We start from the raw sequence: 14,127 nt of genomic DNA, 5'->3' as shown, positions 1-14,127 counted from the left end.
AGCAAATTAGTGTTGACTCCACTTTTCCTTCTAACTCTCTCTCTCACTCACGTCACCTACTTTTCTCTCTCTCACTGTATCAAGTAGAAAGAAACTCAAAAGTACTATTTTTTTAATTGTGAATAGTAAACCTACTAAAAAAATCAATTTCTTTTTGAAAACGTATTAAAAACACAAATACCTCTTGTTTTTTTTATGGGCTGGGAAAGTTGTTGTTAGGCTTTGAACATGGATCGCTAATCTCCACCACCGTCACGCGCAAACGTAGACACTCGCAGATCCACCCACCTTCACAGGATCCATCGACGATGTAGCACGCACCTCCTCAGTATTCTTCATAGACTTTCTTAGACACCAAAGACGTCACGACGAACCGAAGAAGAAGAGAGATCGCAAGCACATACAACTACGATCTCGCTCGGAGTGATTGTAATTTGTAAACGAAGGGCTCGTCGTCGTTTCTTACTGGCGATCGAAGAAGAGATATCATACATACATCTACGATCTCGTTCGAACGTGATTGTAAACGATGTTTCTTGTTGGCGAAGAAGAGAGATCGCTGGAACATGCTTTTACGATCTATGTCGGCGTGATTTTGTAAACGAAGGGATCACCGTCTCTTGTTAGCGAAGACGATGAAGAGAAATCAAGCGTTGGACTTGGACTTGGAGCCAAAGGCGAAAGAGAAGCAGAGGAAAGAAGGAATCGAAGAAGAGAATGCTAAAAAAAAAGCAGAGCATGTGATTGATTTATCTGGTTTTTGATGATGACAATGATTGATGATCAGATGATACTAAAAACACGATCAGACAAATAGAAGAGACGCGAGAGACTAATCCACAAATTTTTGGGTTTCCATCAAAGTTTCCTTTTTTGTTTTATAATTTACTTTTTATTTTGTTTTGACCGTTTGGTTATCAAGTTTCCATTATCCATTAGACATTGTGACTCAAAGGTTGCCTTTTTTTCTTTCGCTCGTTGCTTCTGTTCTATCTAGAGAAACAGAACAGAAGCAGAGGAACTTCTCTGTTTTATTTCTATAAACCGCGCTATTAATATCTCTTTTATTTATATTAAACACATGTATAACAGCATCTCTCATTAGTTTCATTATATTTTTAAGACCATATATATATATACTTAGGTGTAAAGATAAGCTATGTATCGGAATAATCAAGCAGCAACGACGTCGTTTAGAGCTTCAGCATTTTCTCTAGCATTATTATTGATCATATGACCACATGATCCTACTTGACATCCTCCACCGCAATTACCGCAGCCAGTGGAACCACCAGTGCAGGATCCACCTCCCATCTTCGTCATCCCACCGCACCTACCGCCACCGCACCTGCCGCCACCGCCACATTGACCTCCGCATCCACCGCAACCTCCACAGCCAAAATGACCAGCTTCTTCTTCAACCATGTTCCCACAGTCACCGGTCGCGTTTAGCTCCTTCGAAAAGCACCTAGCACCACCATTGATCTTCTCTGTAGCTACCTCAACTGGACTAGTCAAGTCCACATTCATCATTGTTTCTGCTTCTAGCTTCACTTGACTCAAAACACCAATCTCATTGCTTTCCTCTGTTATGAAGGCTTTATTTGTGGTTGCAGTAAAGCCTTTATTCTTCAGAAGATCACTGAGTATGAAAGCAGATACAACTCCAGGCAAAACCAGCCAGTTCTCCTTCGCCTGCATTTTATATAAACCAGAATCAGAATTAGCCAAACAATAAAATTGTGGATTTTGAAGTTTCGATCTTTACCTCAATAGAACCAAACTTCAAATCGAGTAACCCTGCAGCTTTACCATAAGGATGTTGCTTTGAAAATTCAACAGCAGTCATGAAATCTTTCTCGCTCTTTAGCATTGCGTTATGTTTTGGCTCATACTCCAGCTTCCTCCCTAAGTAAAACGTCACCATTCGAGTACCAGAGAGCTCAAACATAGGACCATCTTTGGTGGGATCGCTTGTCTGCTTAAGTGACCACTTTGAGTCAAGCAGAGACCAGAAACTGCCATCATATTCTGCTAAAACATAAGTTTCACCACACTCTTTTACACCAATCACTTGTCTTCTATCAGCTTTTGGTGCTGCGTCGTTAGAGTTCCTTATTTGGAGACTGATCACCTCTGTTTCGGTTTCATCAACAACGCGTGTAAAACTTTTAGCAAGACGTGCCTTTCCCATCATTGGAAAGAAACAAGAGTCTTTAAGCGACGGTCTTGCTTGAACCAATTGTAGAACTGTTGGGCTTCGAGTTGGAGGGGTGAACGAGACAGCCACTCGCAGAGAGATGGGGTTCGGATCATCTGTCTTTCCTCTTCTAGTTGGTGTTAACTCCAGCCACTTCTCAACAGAGAGTTTAGTAACTGGGAAAAGAAACTCTGGAAGCGATAGAGAAGTGAAACCTAAGCTTTTTGACTTCGAAGAAGACATAAGTTGGAAACTTAGCTCTCCTTTAGGCTCACACTGGAACAAAGCAACTTGCTTTTCCCCACAAGACTCAGATAAAATGGTAAGCCTACGCTCAGCGTTAAACAGAGAATCCGGCTGCGTTTTGCTGAACACAACAAAGACCTTTCCTTTGTGAGCATCTGGTAAGTTCTTAATCCCAACAATCCCCAAGATAACCTCAATGGCTTTCACCTCTTGATATTGGAGTACACTCTGGAACTCTTCCTCTTTCCCAGTTGATTTCTTGACCGACCAAACATAAGGAGAAGTTATTACCGGCTTTGGGGTATTACCTCGGTTCATAGCACCAGCTTTCCAATACCTTCGACCAAATGTTTCTTCCCACTGAGCAGTAGTTCCAGAGAAACCAGTATCAAGCTTCTTACCTTTGCTACGGTCGGAGTCTGTATCATCATGCTCCAAGACCTTACCAATCATCTTTGTCAAATCATTGCCGTAAGAGAGAGCGTGAAGCTGATGTGTGTGCCAGATAAGATCAATATCGTAAGTCGGAACACAGAAAAGCTTAACAGAACTTTCTCTGTTTCTCTTGATCAAGTAGAGAAATGCTTTGTATCTAGCCACAGCTTCTTGCAGAAAGACATCATTGTCCACATGAGCTCTTGAAACCTGCAACAACAAAGATACACAACAAAAAATCAATTAAAAAACCTTGCAATAAAACGGGTTTGGGACAAAGAAGTTGACCATAATTTTTTTACCTGGTAGTAAAATGGGCATTGTCTCTTGACAGCTGAAACAAGATCATAATTGGTGCATTTCTCAAGAGATGAGACATCCTCTGGCTCTGAGATTGCCTTATCCAAATCAAGGTCATAAGGCTCCGTAGGATACAATCTTTTCCATAGAGTTTCAGTTTTTGATTTGCTGTTTCCATTAACAGAAGATACAACACCAGAATTGTCAAGAACTCTCCCATAGAATTGCTCACAATCAGTTTTGTATCTCACCTGAAATGATTAAACAACATTTTGAGCTTCTATACTATCCAACACAATAAAAATTAACCGGAGATGAAATATCGATTTAGATTTACCGGATTAAGCCTGTGGCAATGCCAAACCCATTCACAGTCAAGAGGAGGGACTAATGGTCCTTCACAGATCGAAGAAGACTCAGTGTATTTAGCAAGTAAGGGAAGCCAGTAAGCATTGTATCTGTAAAACAAAACCACCCAAATTTGAGAGTTTTTGAAAAGAAAAAAAACCCTAACTTAGATTCGTAAGACTAATTTACCTGTAGATGGCTCTTTCGAGTGCAGGGCCATCATAGAGCCAACGGTTCCGATCAACAGCACCGAGGAAGTGGAGGTGTTTCTTGGCTGCAGCAAAGAGGTCAACGCTTATCTCTATCTTCTGAGCTTCGATCCACTCCAAAGTTTGCTCCTTTTCTTTCTCCATCTCTTCTTACAAATCTTCTTTCACCTGCAAAAATACGAATAGAAAAAGTCTGTAATTGACCCAAAGTTTTGGTCTTTATCTTGTTAACTTGCAAGAAATGAGTACACGCTTTTAAAAAAGTATGGAAAAAAAAGAGAATCAAACTATACCAATGGGGAAACTTCTTTTGATGAAGCTGACTCTGGAGGTTTTGTTTGAGGGAGAATGAAGACTTCTTCAACAGCCGCTCTTTATAGCGTTGTTCTCTGCTTTTATTGAAACTACGATATTACCCCTATGACCGGGAAGACTACGAATTTTAAAATCCTTGCATACTATTTTCCTAATGTGATTATTTAATAAACAAATACTTATATGCCATTAATATAAATTTCTTAATCAACAACTTCTTCGAGGAACAGAGAAAGCAAGTCCCATAATTTGCTGACATTTTCGCTTTTCTTTTTTCATTCAGTTCAATGGAACGAAGAAGTTTAAGTTCCACAAGTAATTGAATTTGACCAAGTCTACAACATGACCAAGTCTTTCTTTTCTTTGAGCTTCTTTGCCCACATTACAAAACAATTCAACTGTCGTCTTTCTTCATCAAGTAGCATTATCTTTCAGATCATTCATAATCTAAAAAAACAACTTAATCTAATCAGAGAAAGGTAAACTACGAACAAACCATAAGCGGTTATTGACGTCCCGTTAACCGGTCAAGCTAATAACCGTAAATTTCATGAAAATAAAAACCAATCAAAGTAATCTCAACAACTACTACATCCGAGACCCTCGATAGGACTCCCAATAGGTTTCAAAGATATCAAGAGGTATCTCTCAGAAAAGGTTTTTAAATACACATAACTAATCAAATTTTGTTGAGGGCGATAAGCATGTAAACTTATTTGGTAAAAAAACCTGAACTCATGTATGCAATCGGTTAGAAACCTCACTTCCTCGACCCGCTCGCCTCCTCAAACTCAGCTTCAGGAGTCTGCTGATCAGTTCCACTTGAACCCTCACCAGAGGATCCAGAAGAACCAGATGATCCGGATCCTTTAGACATGTGTTCTCCGATCTTTGACACTGCCTTGTTCGCAGCTTCAAGCTTAGCCTTGATGTCCTCAATATCCTCACCAGCCATAGCAGTCCTCAGATCAGACACTGCAGTTTCAATCTCAGAGGCAACCTCTGCTGGAATCTTCTCTCTGTATTCACTCAAGCTCTTCTCAACACTGTATACTGTAGTATCAGCACTGTTCCTCAGGTCGATAAGTTGCTTCTTCTCTTGATCTTTCTGTGCGTTAAGCTCAGCTTCTTTGACCATTCTGTTAATCTCATCGTCTGAGAGACCACCTGAAGATCTGATTGTGATCTGTTGCTCTTTATTTGTGGCTTTGTCTTTCGCTGATACTGTAACGATACCATTTGCATCAATGTCGAATGTAACTTCGATCTGTGGCATTCCTCTCGGCGCAGGTGGGATCCCAACAAGGTCAAATTCTCCAAGAGTTTTGTTGTCAGACGCCATTTCACGTTCTCCCTGAAGAACTTTGATTCCCACTTGCATCTGATTGTCCGCCGCTGTGGAGAAAACCTAATAACCAAATCACAATGACACAATTAGCAGACAGCTTTTTAAGACATAATATGATATTGTCCTCTGTCAAGTCTCATTACCTGAGACTTCTTTGTGGGAATAGTGGTGTTTCGGTTGATTAACCTGGTGAAGATTCCTCCAAGTGTTTCAATACCCAGTGAGAGAGGAGTCACATCCAACAGAAGCAACTCCTTCACATCACCACGGAGGATACCACCTTGAATGGCTGCTCCCATGGCAACTGCTTCATCCGGGTTAACACCTTTACAAGGACTCTTCCCAAATATCTCAGCAACTATCTCTTGCACTTTCGGAACACGGGTCATTCCACCAACAAGAAGAACCTCATCAACCTCCTTAACTGAGATTCCAGCATCCTTCAGGCAGTTTTGGCACGGACATCTTGTTCTCTCAATCAAACTGCCAACCAAAGCTTCAAACTTTGACCTTGTTAAGGTTATGTTCAAATGCTTTGCTCCTGAAGCATCCGCTGTAATGAAAGGCAGGTTGATTTCGGTCTGAGATGTCGAAGAGAGCTCAATCTTGGCCTTCTCTGCAGCTTCTCTCAGCCTCTGGAGGGCAAGCTTGTCCTTAGTCAGATCAATATTATCTGTTCTTTTGAACTCACCAACCAAGTAGTCCAACAAAGTGTTGTCAAAGTCTTCTCCTCCCAAAAAGGTATCTCCATTTGTTGCTTTAACCTGATAAGCGAACATCGTCATATACCCACAAAAGAAAGAAAAAAAGAAAGCAAATCAAGAAAAAGTAACATAGCAGAAGAAGAAACAAGGCATTACCTCAAAAACACCACTTGAGATTTCCAAGATAGAAACATCAAAGGTTCCACCTCCAAGATCAAATACAGCAATGACACCTTCTTTGCTGTTCATACCATATGATAGTGCAGCAGCTGTAGGTTCGTTGATAATCCTCTGGACATCAAGACCAGCGATTTTCCCAGCATCCTTTGTAGCTTGTCTCTGGGCATCATTGAAATAAGCTGGAACAGTAACAACAGCTTTGGTGATAGATTTTCCGAGGTAAGCTTCAGCAGTTTCCTTCATCTTGGTGAGGACATTAGCTCCAATTTGACTGGGAGAAAACTTCTGTCCATTTGCTTCAACCCAAGCATCACCATTAGGTGCTTTAACAATCTTGAAAGGGACCATTTTCATCTCTTTCTGTGTCTGAGGATCACTAAAACCTCTCCCAATCAAACGTTTGGAACCAAAGATCGTGTTTGTTGGATTGGTCACAGCTTGACGTTTAGCCGGTGTTCCAACAAGAATTTCCCCCTTTTGGTTAATAGCAACCACTGATGGTGTGGTTCGAGTTCCTTCGGCATTCTCGATAACTCTAGGGGTCTGCAAAAAACAAGATCAAAGTCAATACCTTAAGAATCCACAAGTCAATACCTACAGAATCCAGAAGCCAATATATCAAAAAATTGATATCAGGGCTGGAAGAGTTTACCTTCCCTTCCATCACAGCTACACAAGAATTGGTAGTACCCAAATCAATACCGATAACATCATTCCCCACAGGCCTCGAGCTACATATAGAGAACAACACACATACACGAAAGGATAAGAGATAACATAAACAAGTGATTTTGTTTGTCATTCAAATACCAAAAGCTGAAAGGTTGATGTATTACCAGAAAGGTCTGGCCAAGTAACCCAACTTCCCAAACAAAGACGTCTTTCCATTTGCGGAAGAGATCTGCAGAGTTAAGAATACAAACAGGGTAAAGCTCCAATTCATATTTGAAACCATTCAAAAGCCTCAAGCAATGACTTATAAAATCAATAAGGAACAAAGTAGATCGCTTCACAGATGATACAGAAACTAGAAAGAAACATAAAGTACGGAACTTTAAGAAACCTAGATCGAAAACCTTGAGAATTGATTCTTATACGAACATAGTAACCCAGATTCAACGCTTGGGTAATTTCAAAACCCTGTTCGATTTTGGACAGGTACTAACGATTTCAGATCCAGAAAACACCAAACATGACTTTTCTCAAGCAAAAAAAATGAAAATTAAAGGGAAAACACATACGGATTTAAACGCAGATACGGAAGCCGTTTGGACTTCACGTCGGCGAAGGGACCGTAGAAGCGCGACGGAGGCCATTTGATTGGGAGAGAGTCGGTGGAGATTTTTAAGATCTCAGGGTTTTAAGGTCGGAGAAGACGAACTGAAATGTTTGGCTGCTGTGCTACGCGTAGGGTTTAAGACCTTATAATAAAGGTTGATTAAACTCCAAATTACTATTATAACCTTCTCGTTTTTTTAGACAGTACTATTGGTCAGGGGTAATATAGGAACACTAATCTAAAAAATTCGTGGGCTACAAGTATTATGTTGACTTTTCTTACAAACCTGGACCCTACATGGGCTTATTGACCTCATTAGCCAGGCCCGAAACATGAGATTTTTTGCCAAAATACTAATTTATATATAGATCTCATATTTAGTCGTAATTGCAGTTATAGCTGCGAATTTTACAAAATTACTCACTCCCCTCCCCCTCTCACCTAATTGCTCAATATCAGTTCAAAAAGTCTTCAACAGAAGTATCATCTTCCTTCTTTGGATTTTCATCAGCCACGACTGTTTTCTTGTCTAAGTACTCATCTTCGATCGTGTCCTTGAGGATGAAAAGCCGCTGAATAACGATAGGCTGGCTCATCTGTTTAGCTTCTCTAATGTCAGTTTCTTCTTTGTTGAGATGGTAAGCATCAAGCATTATCTTTATCCACTTATGCAGCTCCTTTGGTGTCCTGTGTGCTCTCATAAGCTAGTTAGCATCATTATTGTGGTTAAAAGATGAAAAAACTACAGTTAGGATTTTTTGTGACTGTTACTTACGTGTATAATGCTATAGGGTCTTTAGCTTCATGGTCATCACCGGGAGAGAATGCTGTTGCTAGAGCAGAGAATCGTTCTTCGGGGTCTGTTATGTTCAGTAAGTACTTTAAAAGTTTGATCTCTTTCGGTGTGATGCTTCTAAGACTGCTCTTTGTAGCTTTGTATAAATGATACATTATGTCCTTAGCCTGTTCAAATATCCAATTTTGATATGAGAAGACTGTAAAGATCAAAGCTTCTCTTTCTATAATCGTAATGCAATTACCTCGTTAGTAACAGTTTGAGACTCTTTTGCAGCAGCGTATGCACTGTTGATTAATAAGATCAATGACGAATCTAGCTCCTTTGCCTTGGCTAAACTTCTGATCTTTTCGCAAGCAGCATCCACGGATGGAGAGTTTAAAATGCCATCAAACTTTGCTTGAGCAGCATCTAGAGTCTCAACACTCTCCAGTGTATTGTCATAAGCACTCACAGCAGATAAACACCTAGTTGAAAGCCTCGCGACAGCTGCTCAAAAAAGGAAAGAAACAGTCATGATACTGTGAGAATCAAAAATTTAAGTAACATGATTAAATGTTTTAAGTACCATCTCGGTCTTCTAAGCCATCAAGAGTTTCTGATAACAAAGCTACATAGCGGAAAAACTCTCCCGTGAAGTCTCTGCGTCTCTTGGCAGCGATTGCGTTTATGTCTGTTGGGTTTTCTTGAATCTCCTTCAAAAGGTCATTGTGCTTCTCCATTTCTTCATCTATCTGCAACATGCTCACACTCTCTAAGTTCACAACATCAATAAACTAATCCTCGAAACCAGAGTTGAAAGATAAAGCACTATAACTACCTTCTTAACTTTGCTTTCCAGAGAAATAAGCTTCTGCTTCAATATAGGATCGGTTTCGGTATCAGCTCGGATTCTGCAACGCTTATAGAAATTAACATTGTACTTGTTCCATTCATCTCTTAAAACCAAATACGTCTTCCATTGTTTAACTTTAGGTTTCTCATTCAAGAACAGATCAATAATCTTGTCACAGAACTGAGCCATAGTGTAGCCATCAGCAACCTCAACTTCCATAGGATCCTCAACAGATATTTTTACTTCAGTACCTAAACAAAACAATTCTATCTTCAATTAGAAAACCTTCTGTAGTAATCAGACAAAATCCTAAGGGTTTTAAGTCAAGGTTTTAGCTTTTTCTACAAAACCCCTTATCTAAAGGCGACTGATAATTCAAATTAGAACCTAAAGGAAAGGACTTTCTTGGTAATAAACAAAAAAGGTGAGAGATTTAAGGTTTATGATGAGCTTACTTGTAGTGACAGTGTCGGTAGCAAAGGTGATACTAGTTGAGATTTTGCGTCTCCTTCTTCCTCCATTGATGAAAGCAGAGAAAGGGAGAAGATGGGTTTGAGAATTATTGGGCGGTAAAAACAGTAATTTATCAGCTGAGGAGAAGAAAATTGATGTTTCCAGTAAATTCGCCATCTTTTTTCTTCAGAACTGTGTTCGTCTTGGTGGCGAAACGACGAGAAACGCCTGAGGATAAGAAGACCAAAATTTTCTATAAAAATCGTAACTTTTGGGGCAAAGTTGTAAAGTCTAGTAAATATTTGTATCATGTTGAAATTTTTAAAAAAGGGTAATTTTTAGGAACATGAATGAGCAAAGACCAAAATGAGACAAAGATGCTTAGATTAGATATTACAACTACGTGAAGAAAGAATTAAATTTGACAAAAAAAATTGTTATGCGGATTACTAATAGGAGGATAACATTGCACAATCTAGACATATGTTACTTTGTGATTTAAGGTTTAAAAAGCATACTATAAAACCAGTACACAATATAGTACTATTTTGATATTTTTCATTACATAATTACAGCAAATAAAGTTGTTTTAACTATGCGTCCTCTTGAGGCTGACCATCTCCAACGACTTCAATGTTGCTGGTATTGAACTGAACACGAGGCTTTCCCATACTGAAATTGAGAACTCTTGCATCCATATTGTATTGTATTTCTCCATCAAACAACATCTTCCTTATGTAATGTTCTACGTCCGATCCTATCAATCTTAATGTGTACTCCGTTAATGGTGCTCCCTGTCCAAAACAAAAACACCATTAAAATCTCTATCATCATCTCTTTCTTAATCTTCAATATCAATGACTCTTCCAAATCTAAAAAACACCAAGTACACTCTATAATTAAGGTCTTGTTGAATGAGTCTAACTTTTAGATGATTTTTTTTCGTTAATCGTTATCATTACCTCGTAGTGGTCGACGAGTTCTTGGAAATAAGAATAGACCTTGTTACAGCTTTCATCATCCCACACAAACTCTTCAGTTGGGTCAAGAATCAAAGTGAGTTTATCCATCTGCGACTGGTCAAACTCATAAGTCTCTGGATCAATATAAGCCGCGTAGATCCTAACGTGACGTGTGACACTGCTTAGCCACTGACCACCAAACTGGCCCATACCCTTGCTCTTCACGTTCAGCTGCTTCTCAACTGGTCTCAATGGCGTTGGCTGCTTCTTCATCTTCTCTGTTGATTGCTCTTCTTTGATTGTCTCTGTTTCTTGTACCTCGAGAGTACTGTCTTGTTCAGGATTTGTCACCGCGAACGCCTTCTGTGTTGTTCTTGGTCGGATTTGAGCAACCATAGGAGGACGTAATAGAGAAAGCTTGGTGCAGGCAGTGTAAGAGAATGATGCAACCATTTTTTTGTGTTAGAATGGAAAAAACCAGATCAAGTTGTGAGATGTTTTCCGGTTACAGAACCATAGTCTGTATAGAGATTTGTTGAGATTGAGAAATGACCACAGCTTATGGATGAGCTTCTCCCAGATTTTAGGTTTTATTTGTCTCTTTTTTTTTTGTTTTCTTGGTATTTTGTGGTTAATTTGAAGTCACTTGTGAGCTAAAGACAATCTTCTTTAGGAATTCACTGTTTTGTTGTATGTGTTACAAATTTTTATTTCTTTCTGAGATTATCTTTCTATTGATTTAGATTTGTATACACAACAGAGAATACTCAGATCATTATTTTTTGCATAGCGTAAAATAGACAATAACAGAGTTTTACATGTATCATCATCTATACATTCCATGGGAATTCAAAGGACAATAAAAGAAAGATTTGCGAGATAAAACATTTTAGTTCTTGTACTTCATGGTTTCTTTCTCAAACCCAATTGTTGGGAACTGCTTAGCGAATTCCTCGACTTCATGGCGCAGCTTCGCTATCTCTGATTGAATGGTTGAAGAAGATTCCATTGCTGACACAAAATCCTTGAGTTTGGTTCCTGTTTTTAGAACATTACAAATGAGTTCAGTCATTGTTTATAAGAACCGGAAAACAAAGCATCATGATCAGAGAAATGAAAAACCTTGAGCTTCAGATTTGACTTTGAGAGCCAACTTCACAGCTTTGTCGAAGTATTCAGCTACTTTGGCAAAGTCTTCCTCAACAAATCCTCTGGAAGTGAGAGCAGGAGTACCTGAAAATAAAAAATAGCAGAGGATATCAGTAAGAACTCCATTCGCATATACCAGAAAGAATTAAAAAAGGCTTAAATATGATTTTTACCCATTCTGATTCCACCAGGAACCATGGCAGAAACATCTCCAGGAACAGTGTTTTTGTTGGATGCAATGTGAACAGCTTCCAACACTTTCTCAACTCTAGATCCATCAATACCCTGCAGAAAAATCGATAAAAATGTGTTTTAACTATGAAGATAAAAATATAATAATGCAAATGGGTACTGCAAATTGATCAAGTGACCTTGGGTTTCAGATTCACTAGAACCAGATGGTTGTCAGTTCCACCAGAAACAAGTTCATATCCTTTCTCCATCAGAGTCTGCACGAAACAACAATGTAACCATTTAGAGATATAATCAAATTAAAGTAGATACTACGCCATATGCTTTTTTTCTTTCATTCGCTCAATTAGTACCTGAGCAAACCTTGTACTGTTACTCAGGACTTGCTCTTGGTATGCTTTGTACTCTGAAGTAGTTGCCTGCATTAATCAAACCATTTGGAGGTTAAAGAAACCGTAAATCCAGTAAGCAACGTTAATTCCATTCCATGACTCACTGTACCTGTTTCAAAGCAACAGCTAGTCCTGTAATAGTGTGGTTGTGTGGACCACCTTGAAGACCAGGGAAGACAGCTTGATTGATCTTGTCTTCAAAATCATACATAACCTTTCAAGAAAACAAATGAATGACATGAAAGAGTGTACATAAATCTAAAACGTTTTGGTTCAAATTTTGGTCTTTTTTGTTATACTGTACCTCTTTTCCTTGTTTGTTAGTTTCCTTAACACCTTTTCTGAAAAAAATCATGGCTCCACGGGGTCCACGAAGTGACTTGTGAGTTGTGGTGGTTACAACATCTGCATAGTCAAACGGTGAAGGGATAACACCAGCAGCAACCAGACCACTGATGTGTGCCATATCTGCTAGCATGACAGCTTTTTGCTTGTTACACACCTGGGAAAAGAGTTTGAATTAGAACTCTTGATTAGAATAATTTGTTGTCATTTTCCCTGTACTTAGGGATGTGATTAATTACCTTTCGGATGCGGGCATAGTCATACAATCGAGCATAAGCACTTGCACCAGCAACAATCAATTTTGGCCTGAAAAGAGTAGCACTTTTCTCCATCTGCATATCAAAATGAAAGACTTAAAATTGTAAGATAACCATATGAAGAGGGGTACTTATACCATAGGAAGAAGAGTTAGGAACCTGATCGTAGTCGATGTAGCCAGTGCTCTCATCCAGTCGATAGGGCATTGTTTCAAAGAAGATAGACACAGCAGATATCTTCTTGGTGTCAGTCTGATAGAAATAAGACGAAAGAAATTGTTATACATCAAAGTCAGAGAGTTCCAAAATGACATCAACACAGGAACAGTTGTGTACATTCATAATAAGATAGCAGAGGTTTAGGTTTAAGGGAAAGGCACATTTACAAAGTTATCTTGAAGGTACCTGATAACCATGAGAAAGATGACCACCATGAGGAAGATCAAGAGCCATGATTCTCTCATGAGGCTTTAACAATGCAGTGTAGACATGGAAGTTGGCAGGAGATCCAGACAAAGGTTGCACATTCACTGTAACGACAGGATTCAGATCATTTTCCAGAAACGCATAAGAAATAGTTCTACATAATTCAGATTTCTTGTTTCTCATATACTTGGAATGAGTAATTACCTCCCCACTTTTCAGGATCTAACCTGAAAGCTTCAAGAGCGCGCTTCTGGCATAAGGTTTCTGCCATATCTATGTACCTACAATGCAAAAAGGTACTTGAAGTCAGCATCTTTTTCAATTCTTATCACAGAGATTGGTCAATCAATCATGTCATAATCTGAAACTGAAAGTATGCGTCAGACTCAAAATGAAAGATTGAAACTTCCTGAACATACTCGTTTCCACCATAGTATCTGGCACCAGGATACCCTTCACTGTACTTGTTAGTCATCACAGACCCAACAGCTTGCATCACCGACACAGATGTGAAGTTCTCAGATGGAATAAGTTCAAGTCCCTTTGATAACATAAGTGTTACACAAATATCAGCCCAACGCACGATTATCAATCAAGAAACAAGATTTAAGAGAGATTAGTCTCAGATACTAAGTAGTAAGTAAAAGAAAGAGTAATTTAACCTTCCATTGCCTAGCTTTCTCATGCTCAATAATGTCAGCAATCTCAGGATCAACCTCCTCTAAAGGTGCGTTAAGCTGTTTTGGCCACTGCAAC

General features: G+C 39.1%; 5 protein-coding genes across 5 annotated transcripts in view; all 5 read right to left on the bottom strand.

Moving 5' to 3' along the window:
- On the bottom strand, positions 1,051-4,443 carry LOC104716330 (glycine-rich domain-containing protein 2-like). The gene is made up of 6 exons (XM_010433715.2): positions 4,032-4,443; positions 3,719-3,906; positions 3,519-3,639; positions 3,184-3,432; positions 1,769-3,091; positions 1,051-1,695 (listed from the first exon to the last, which is right to left on the bottom strand). Exons 2-6 carry the CDS (start codon positions 3,880-3,882, stop codon positions 1,174-1,176), a joined length of 2,379 nt encoding a protein of 792 aa, XP_010432017.1. The 5' UTR covers positions 3,883-3,906; positions 4,032-4,443; the 3' UTR covers positions 1,051-1,173.
- On the bottom strand, positions 4,585-7,601 carry LOC104716329 (heat shock 70 kDa protein 9, mitochondrial). Its single transcript, XM_010433714.2, has 6 exons — positions 7,527-7,601; positions 7,122-7,186; positions 6,938-7,016; positions 6,262-6,828; positions 5,545-6,165; positions 4,585-5,461 (listed from the first exon to the last, which is right to left on the bottom strand). Exons 1-6 carry the CDS (start codon positions 7,599-7,601, stop codon positions 4,814-4,816), a joined length of 2,055 nt encoding a protein of 684 aa, XP_010432016.1. The 3' UTR covers positions 4,585-4,813.
- On the bottom strand, positions 7,903-9,898 carry LOC104716328 (uncharacterized protein At4g37920, chloroplastic-like). Its single transcript, XM_010433713.1, has 6 exons — positions 9,651-9,898; positions 9,181-9,446; positions 8,929-9,094; positions 8,605-8,849; positions 8,340-8,527; positions 7,903-8,251 (listed from the first exon to the last, which is right to left on the bottom strand). The coding sequence occupies exons 1-6, from the start codon at positions 9,823-9,825 to the stop codon at positions 8,020-8,022; spliced, it is 1,272 nt and encodes a 423-aa protein (XP_010432015.1). The 5' UTR covers positions 9,826-9,898; the 3' UTR covers positions 7,903-8,019.
- Positions 10,095-11,192, bottom strand: LOC104716327 (NAD(P)H-quinone oxidoreductase subunit M, chloroplastic-like). Its single transcript, XM_010433712.1, has 2 exons — positions 10,611-11,192; positions 10,095-10,442 (listed from the first exon to the last, which is right to left on the bottom strand). Exons 1-2 carry the CDS (start codon positions 11,061-11,063, stop codon positions 10,242-10,244), a joined length of 654 nt encoding a protein of 217 aa, XP_010432014.1. The 5' UTR covers positions 11,064-11,192; the 3' UTR covers positions 10,095-10,241.
- The window catches only part of LOC104716325 (serine hydroxymethyltransferase 1, mitochondrial), a 3,345-nt gene continuing 583 nt past the window's right edge, over positions 11,366-14,127 (bottom strand). The window contains exons 3-15 of the mRNA XM_010433711.2: positions 14,034-14,120; positions 13,791-13,912; positions 13,576-13,652; positions 13,351-13,475; positions 13,105-13,197; positions 12,928-13,020; positions 12,648-12,845; positions 12,453-12,557; positions 12,305-12,370; positions 12,131-12,208; positions 11,933-12,044; positions 11,733-11,843; positions 11,366-11,648 (exon numbers count right to left, since the gene is read on the bottom strand). Of these exons, the coding sequence (XP_010432013.1) occupies positions 11,500-11,648; positions 11,733-11,843; positions 11,933-12,044; positions 12,131-12,208; positions 12,305-12,370; positions 12,453-12,557; positions 12,648-12,845; positions 12,928-13,020; positions 13,105-13,197; positions 13,351-13,475; positions 13,576-13,652; positions 13,791-13,912; positions 14,034-14,120 (1,416 nt within the window). The 3' untranslated portion in view covers positions 11,366-11,499. The remainder of the gene's footprint in view (positions 11,649-11,732; positions 11,844-11,932; positions 12,045-12,130; positions 12,209-12,304; positions 12,371-12,452; positions 12,558-12,647; positions 12,846-12,927; positions 13,021-13,104; positions 13,198-13,350; positions 13,476-13,575; positions 13,653-13,790; positions 13,913-14,033; positions 14,121-14,127) is intronic.

The sequence above is a fragment of the Camelina sativa genome, chromosome 10 (genome assembly GCF_000633955.1).
Source record: "Camelina sativa cultivar DH55 chromosome 10, Cs, whole genome shotgun sequence".
Taxonomy (NCBI): domain Eukaryota; kingdom Viridiplantae; phylum Streptophyta; class Magnoliopsida; order Brassicales; family Brassicaceae; genus Camelina; species Camelina sativa.
This window is presented reverse-complemented; position numbering and strand designations above follow the sequence as displayed.

Bases quoted from the DNA above. Each gene is read 5' to 3' on its own strand.
- LOC104716330 (XM_010433715.2), bottom strand. From the start codon at position 3,882: ATGGAGAAAGAAAAGGAGCAAACTTTGGAGTGGATCGAAGCTCAGAAG. The intron at 3,433-3,518 runs GTAAATCTAAAT...TAATCATTTCAG, and splicing joins ATTGCCACAGGCTTAATCCG to GTGAGATACAAAACTGATTG. The intron at 1,696-1,768 runs GTAAAGATCGAA...TATAAAATGCAG, and splicing joins TGAAGTTTGGTTCTATTGAG to GCGAAGGAGAACTGGCTGGT.
- LOC104716329 (XM_010433714.2), bottom strand. From the start codon at position 7,601: ATGGCCTCCGTCGCGCTTCTACGGTCCCTTCGCCGACGTGAAGTCCAA. The intron at 7,187-7,526 runs GTATGTGTTTTC...TTAACTCTGCAG, and splicing joins CCGTATCTGCGTTTAAATCC to ATCTCTTCCGCAAATGGAAA. The intron at 7,017-7,121 runs GTAATACATCAA...CTCTATATGTAG, and splicing joins TACTTGGCCAGACCTTTCTG to CTCGAGGCCTGTGGGGAATG.
- LOC104716328 (XM_010433713.1), bottom strand. From the start codon at position 9,825: ATGGCGAATTTACTGGAAACATCAATTTTCTTCTCCTCAGCTGATAAA. The intron at 9,095-9,180 runs GTAGTTATAGTG...AGCATGTTGCAG, and splicing joins TGGAAAGCAAAGTTAAGAAG to ATAGATGAAGAAATGGAGAA. The intron at 8,528-8,604 runs GTAATTGCATTA...ATATTTGAACAG, and splicing joins CTCAAACTGTTACTAACGAG to GCTAAGGACATAATGTATCA.
- LOC104716327 (XM_010433712.1), bottom strand. From the start codon at position 11,063: ATGGTTGCATCATTCTCTTACACTGCCTGCACCAAGCTTTCTCTATTA. The intron at 10,443-10,610 runs GTAATGATAACG...TGTTTTGGACAG, and splicing joins AACTCGTCGACCACTACGAG to GGAGCACCATTAACGGAGTA.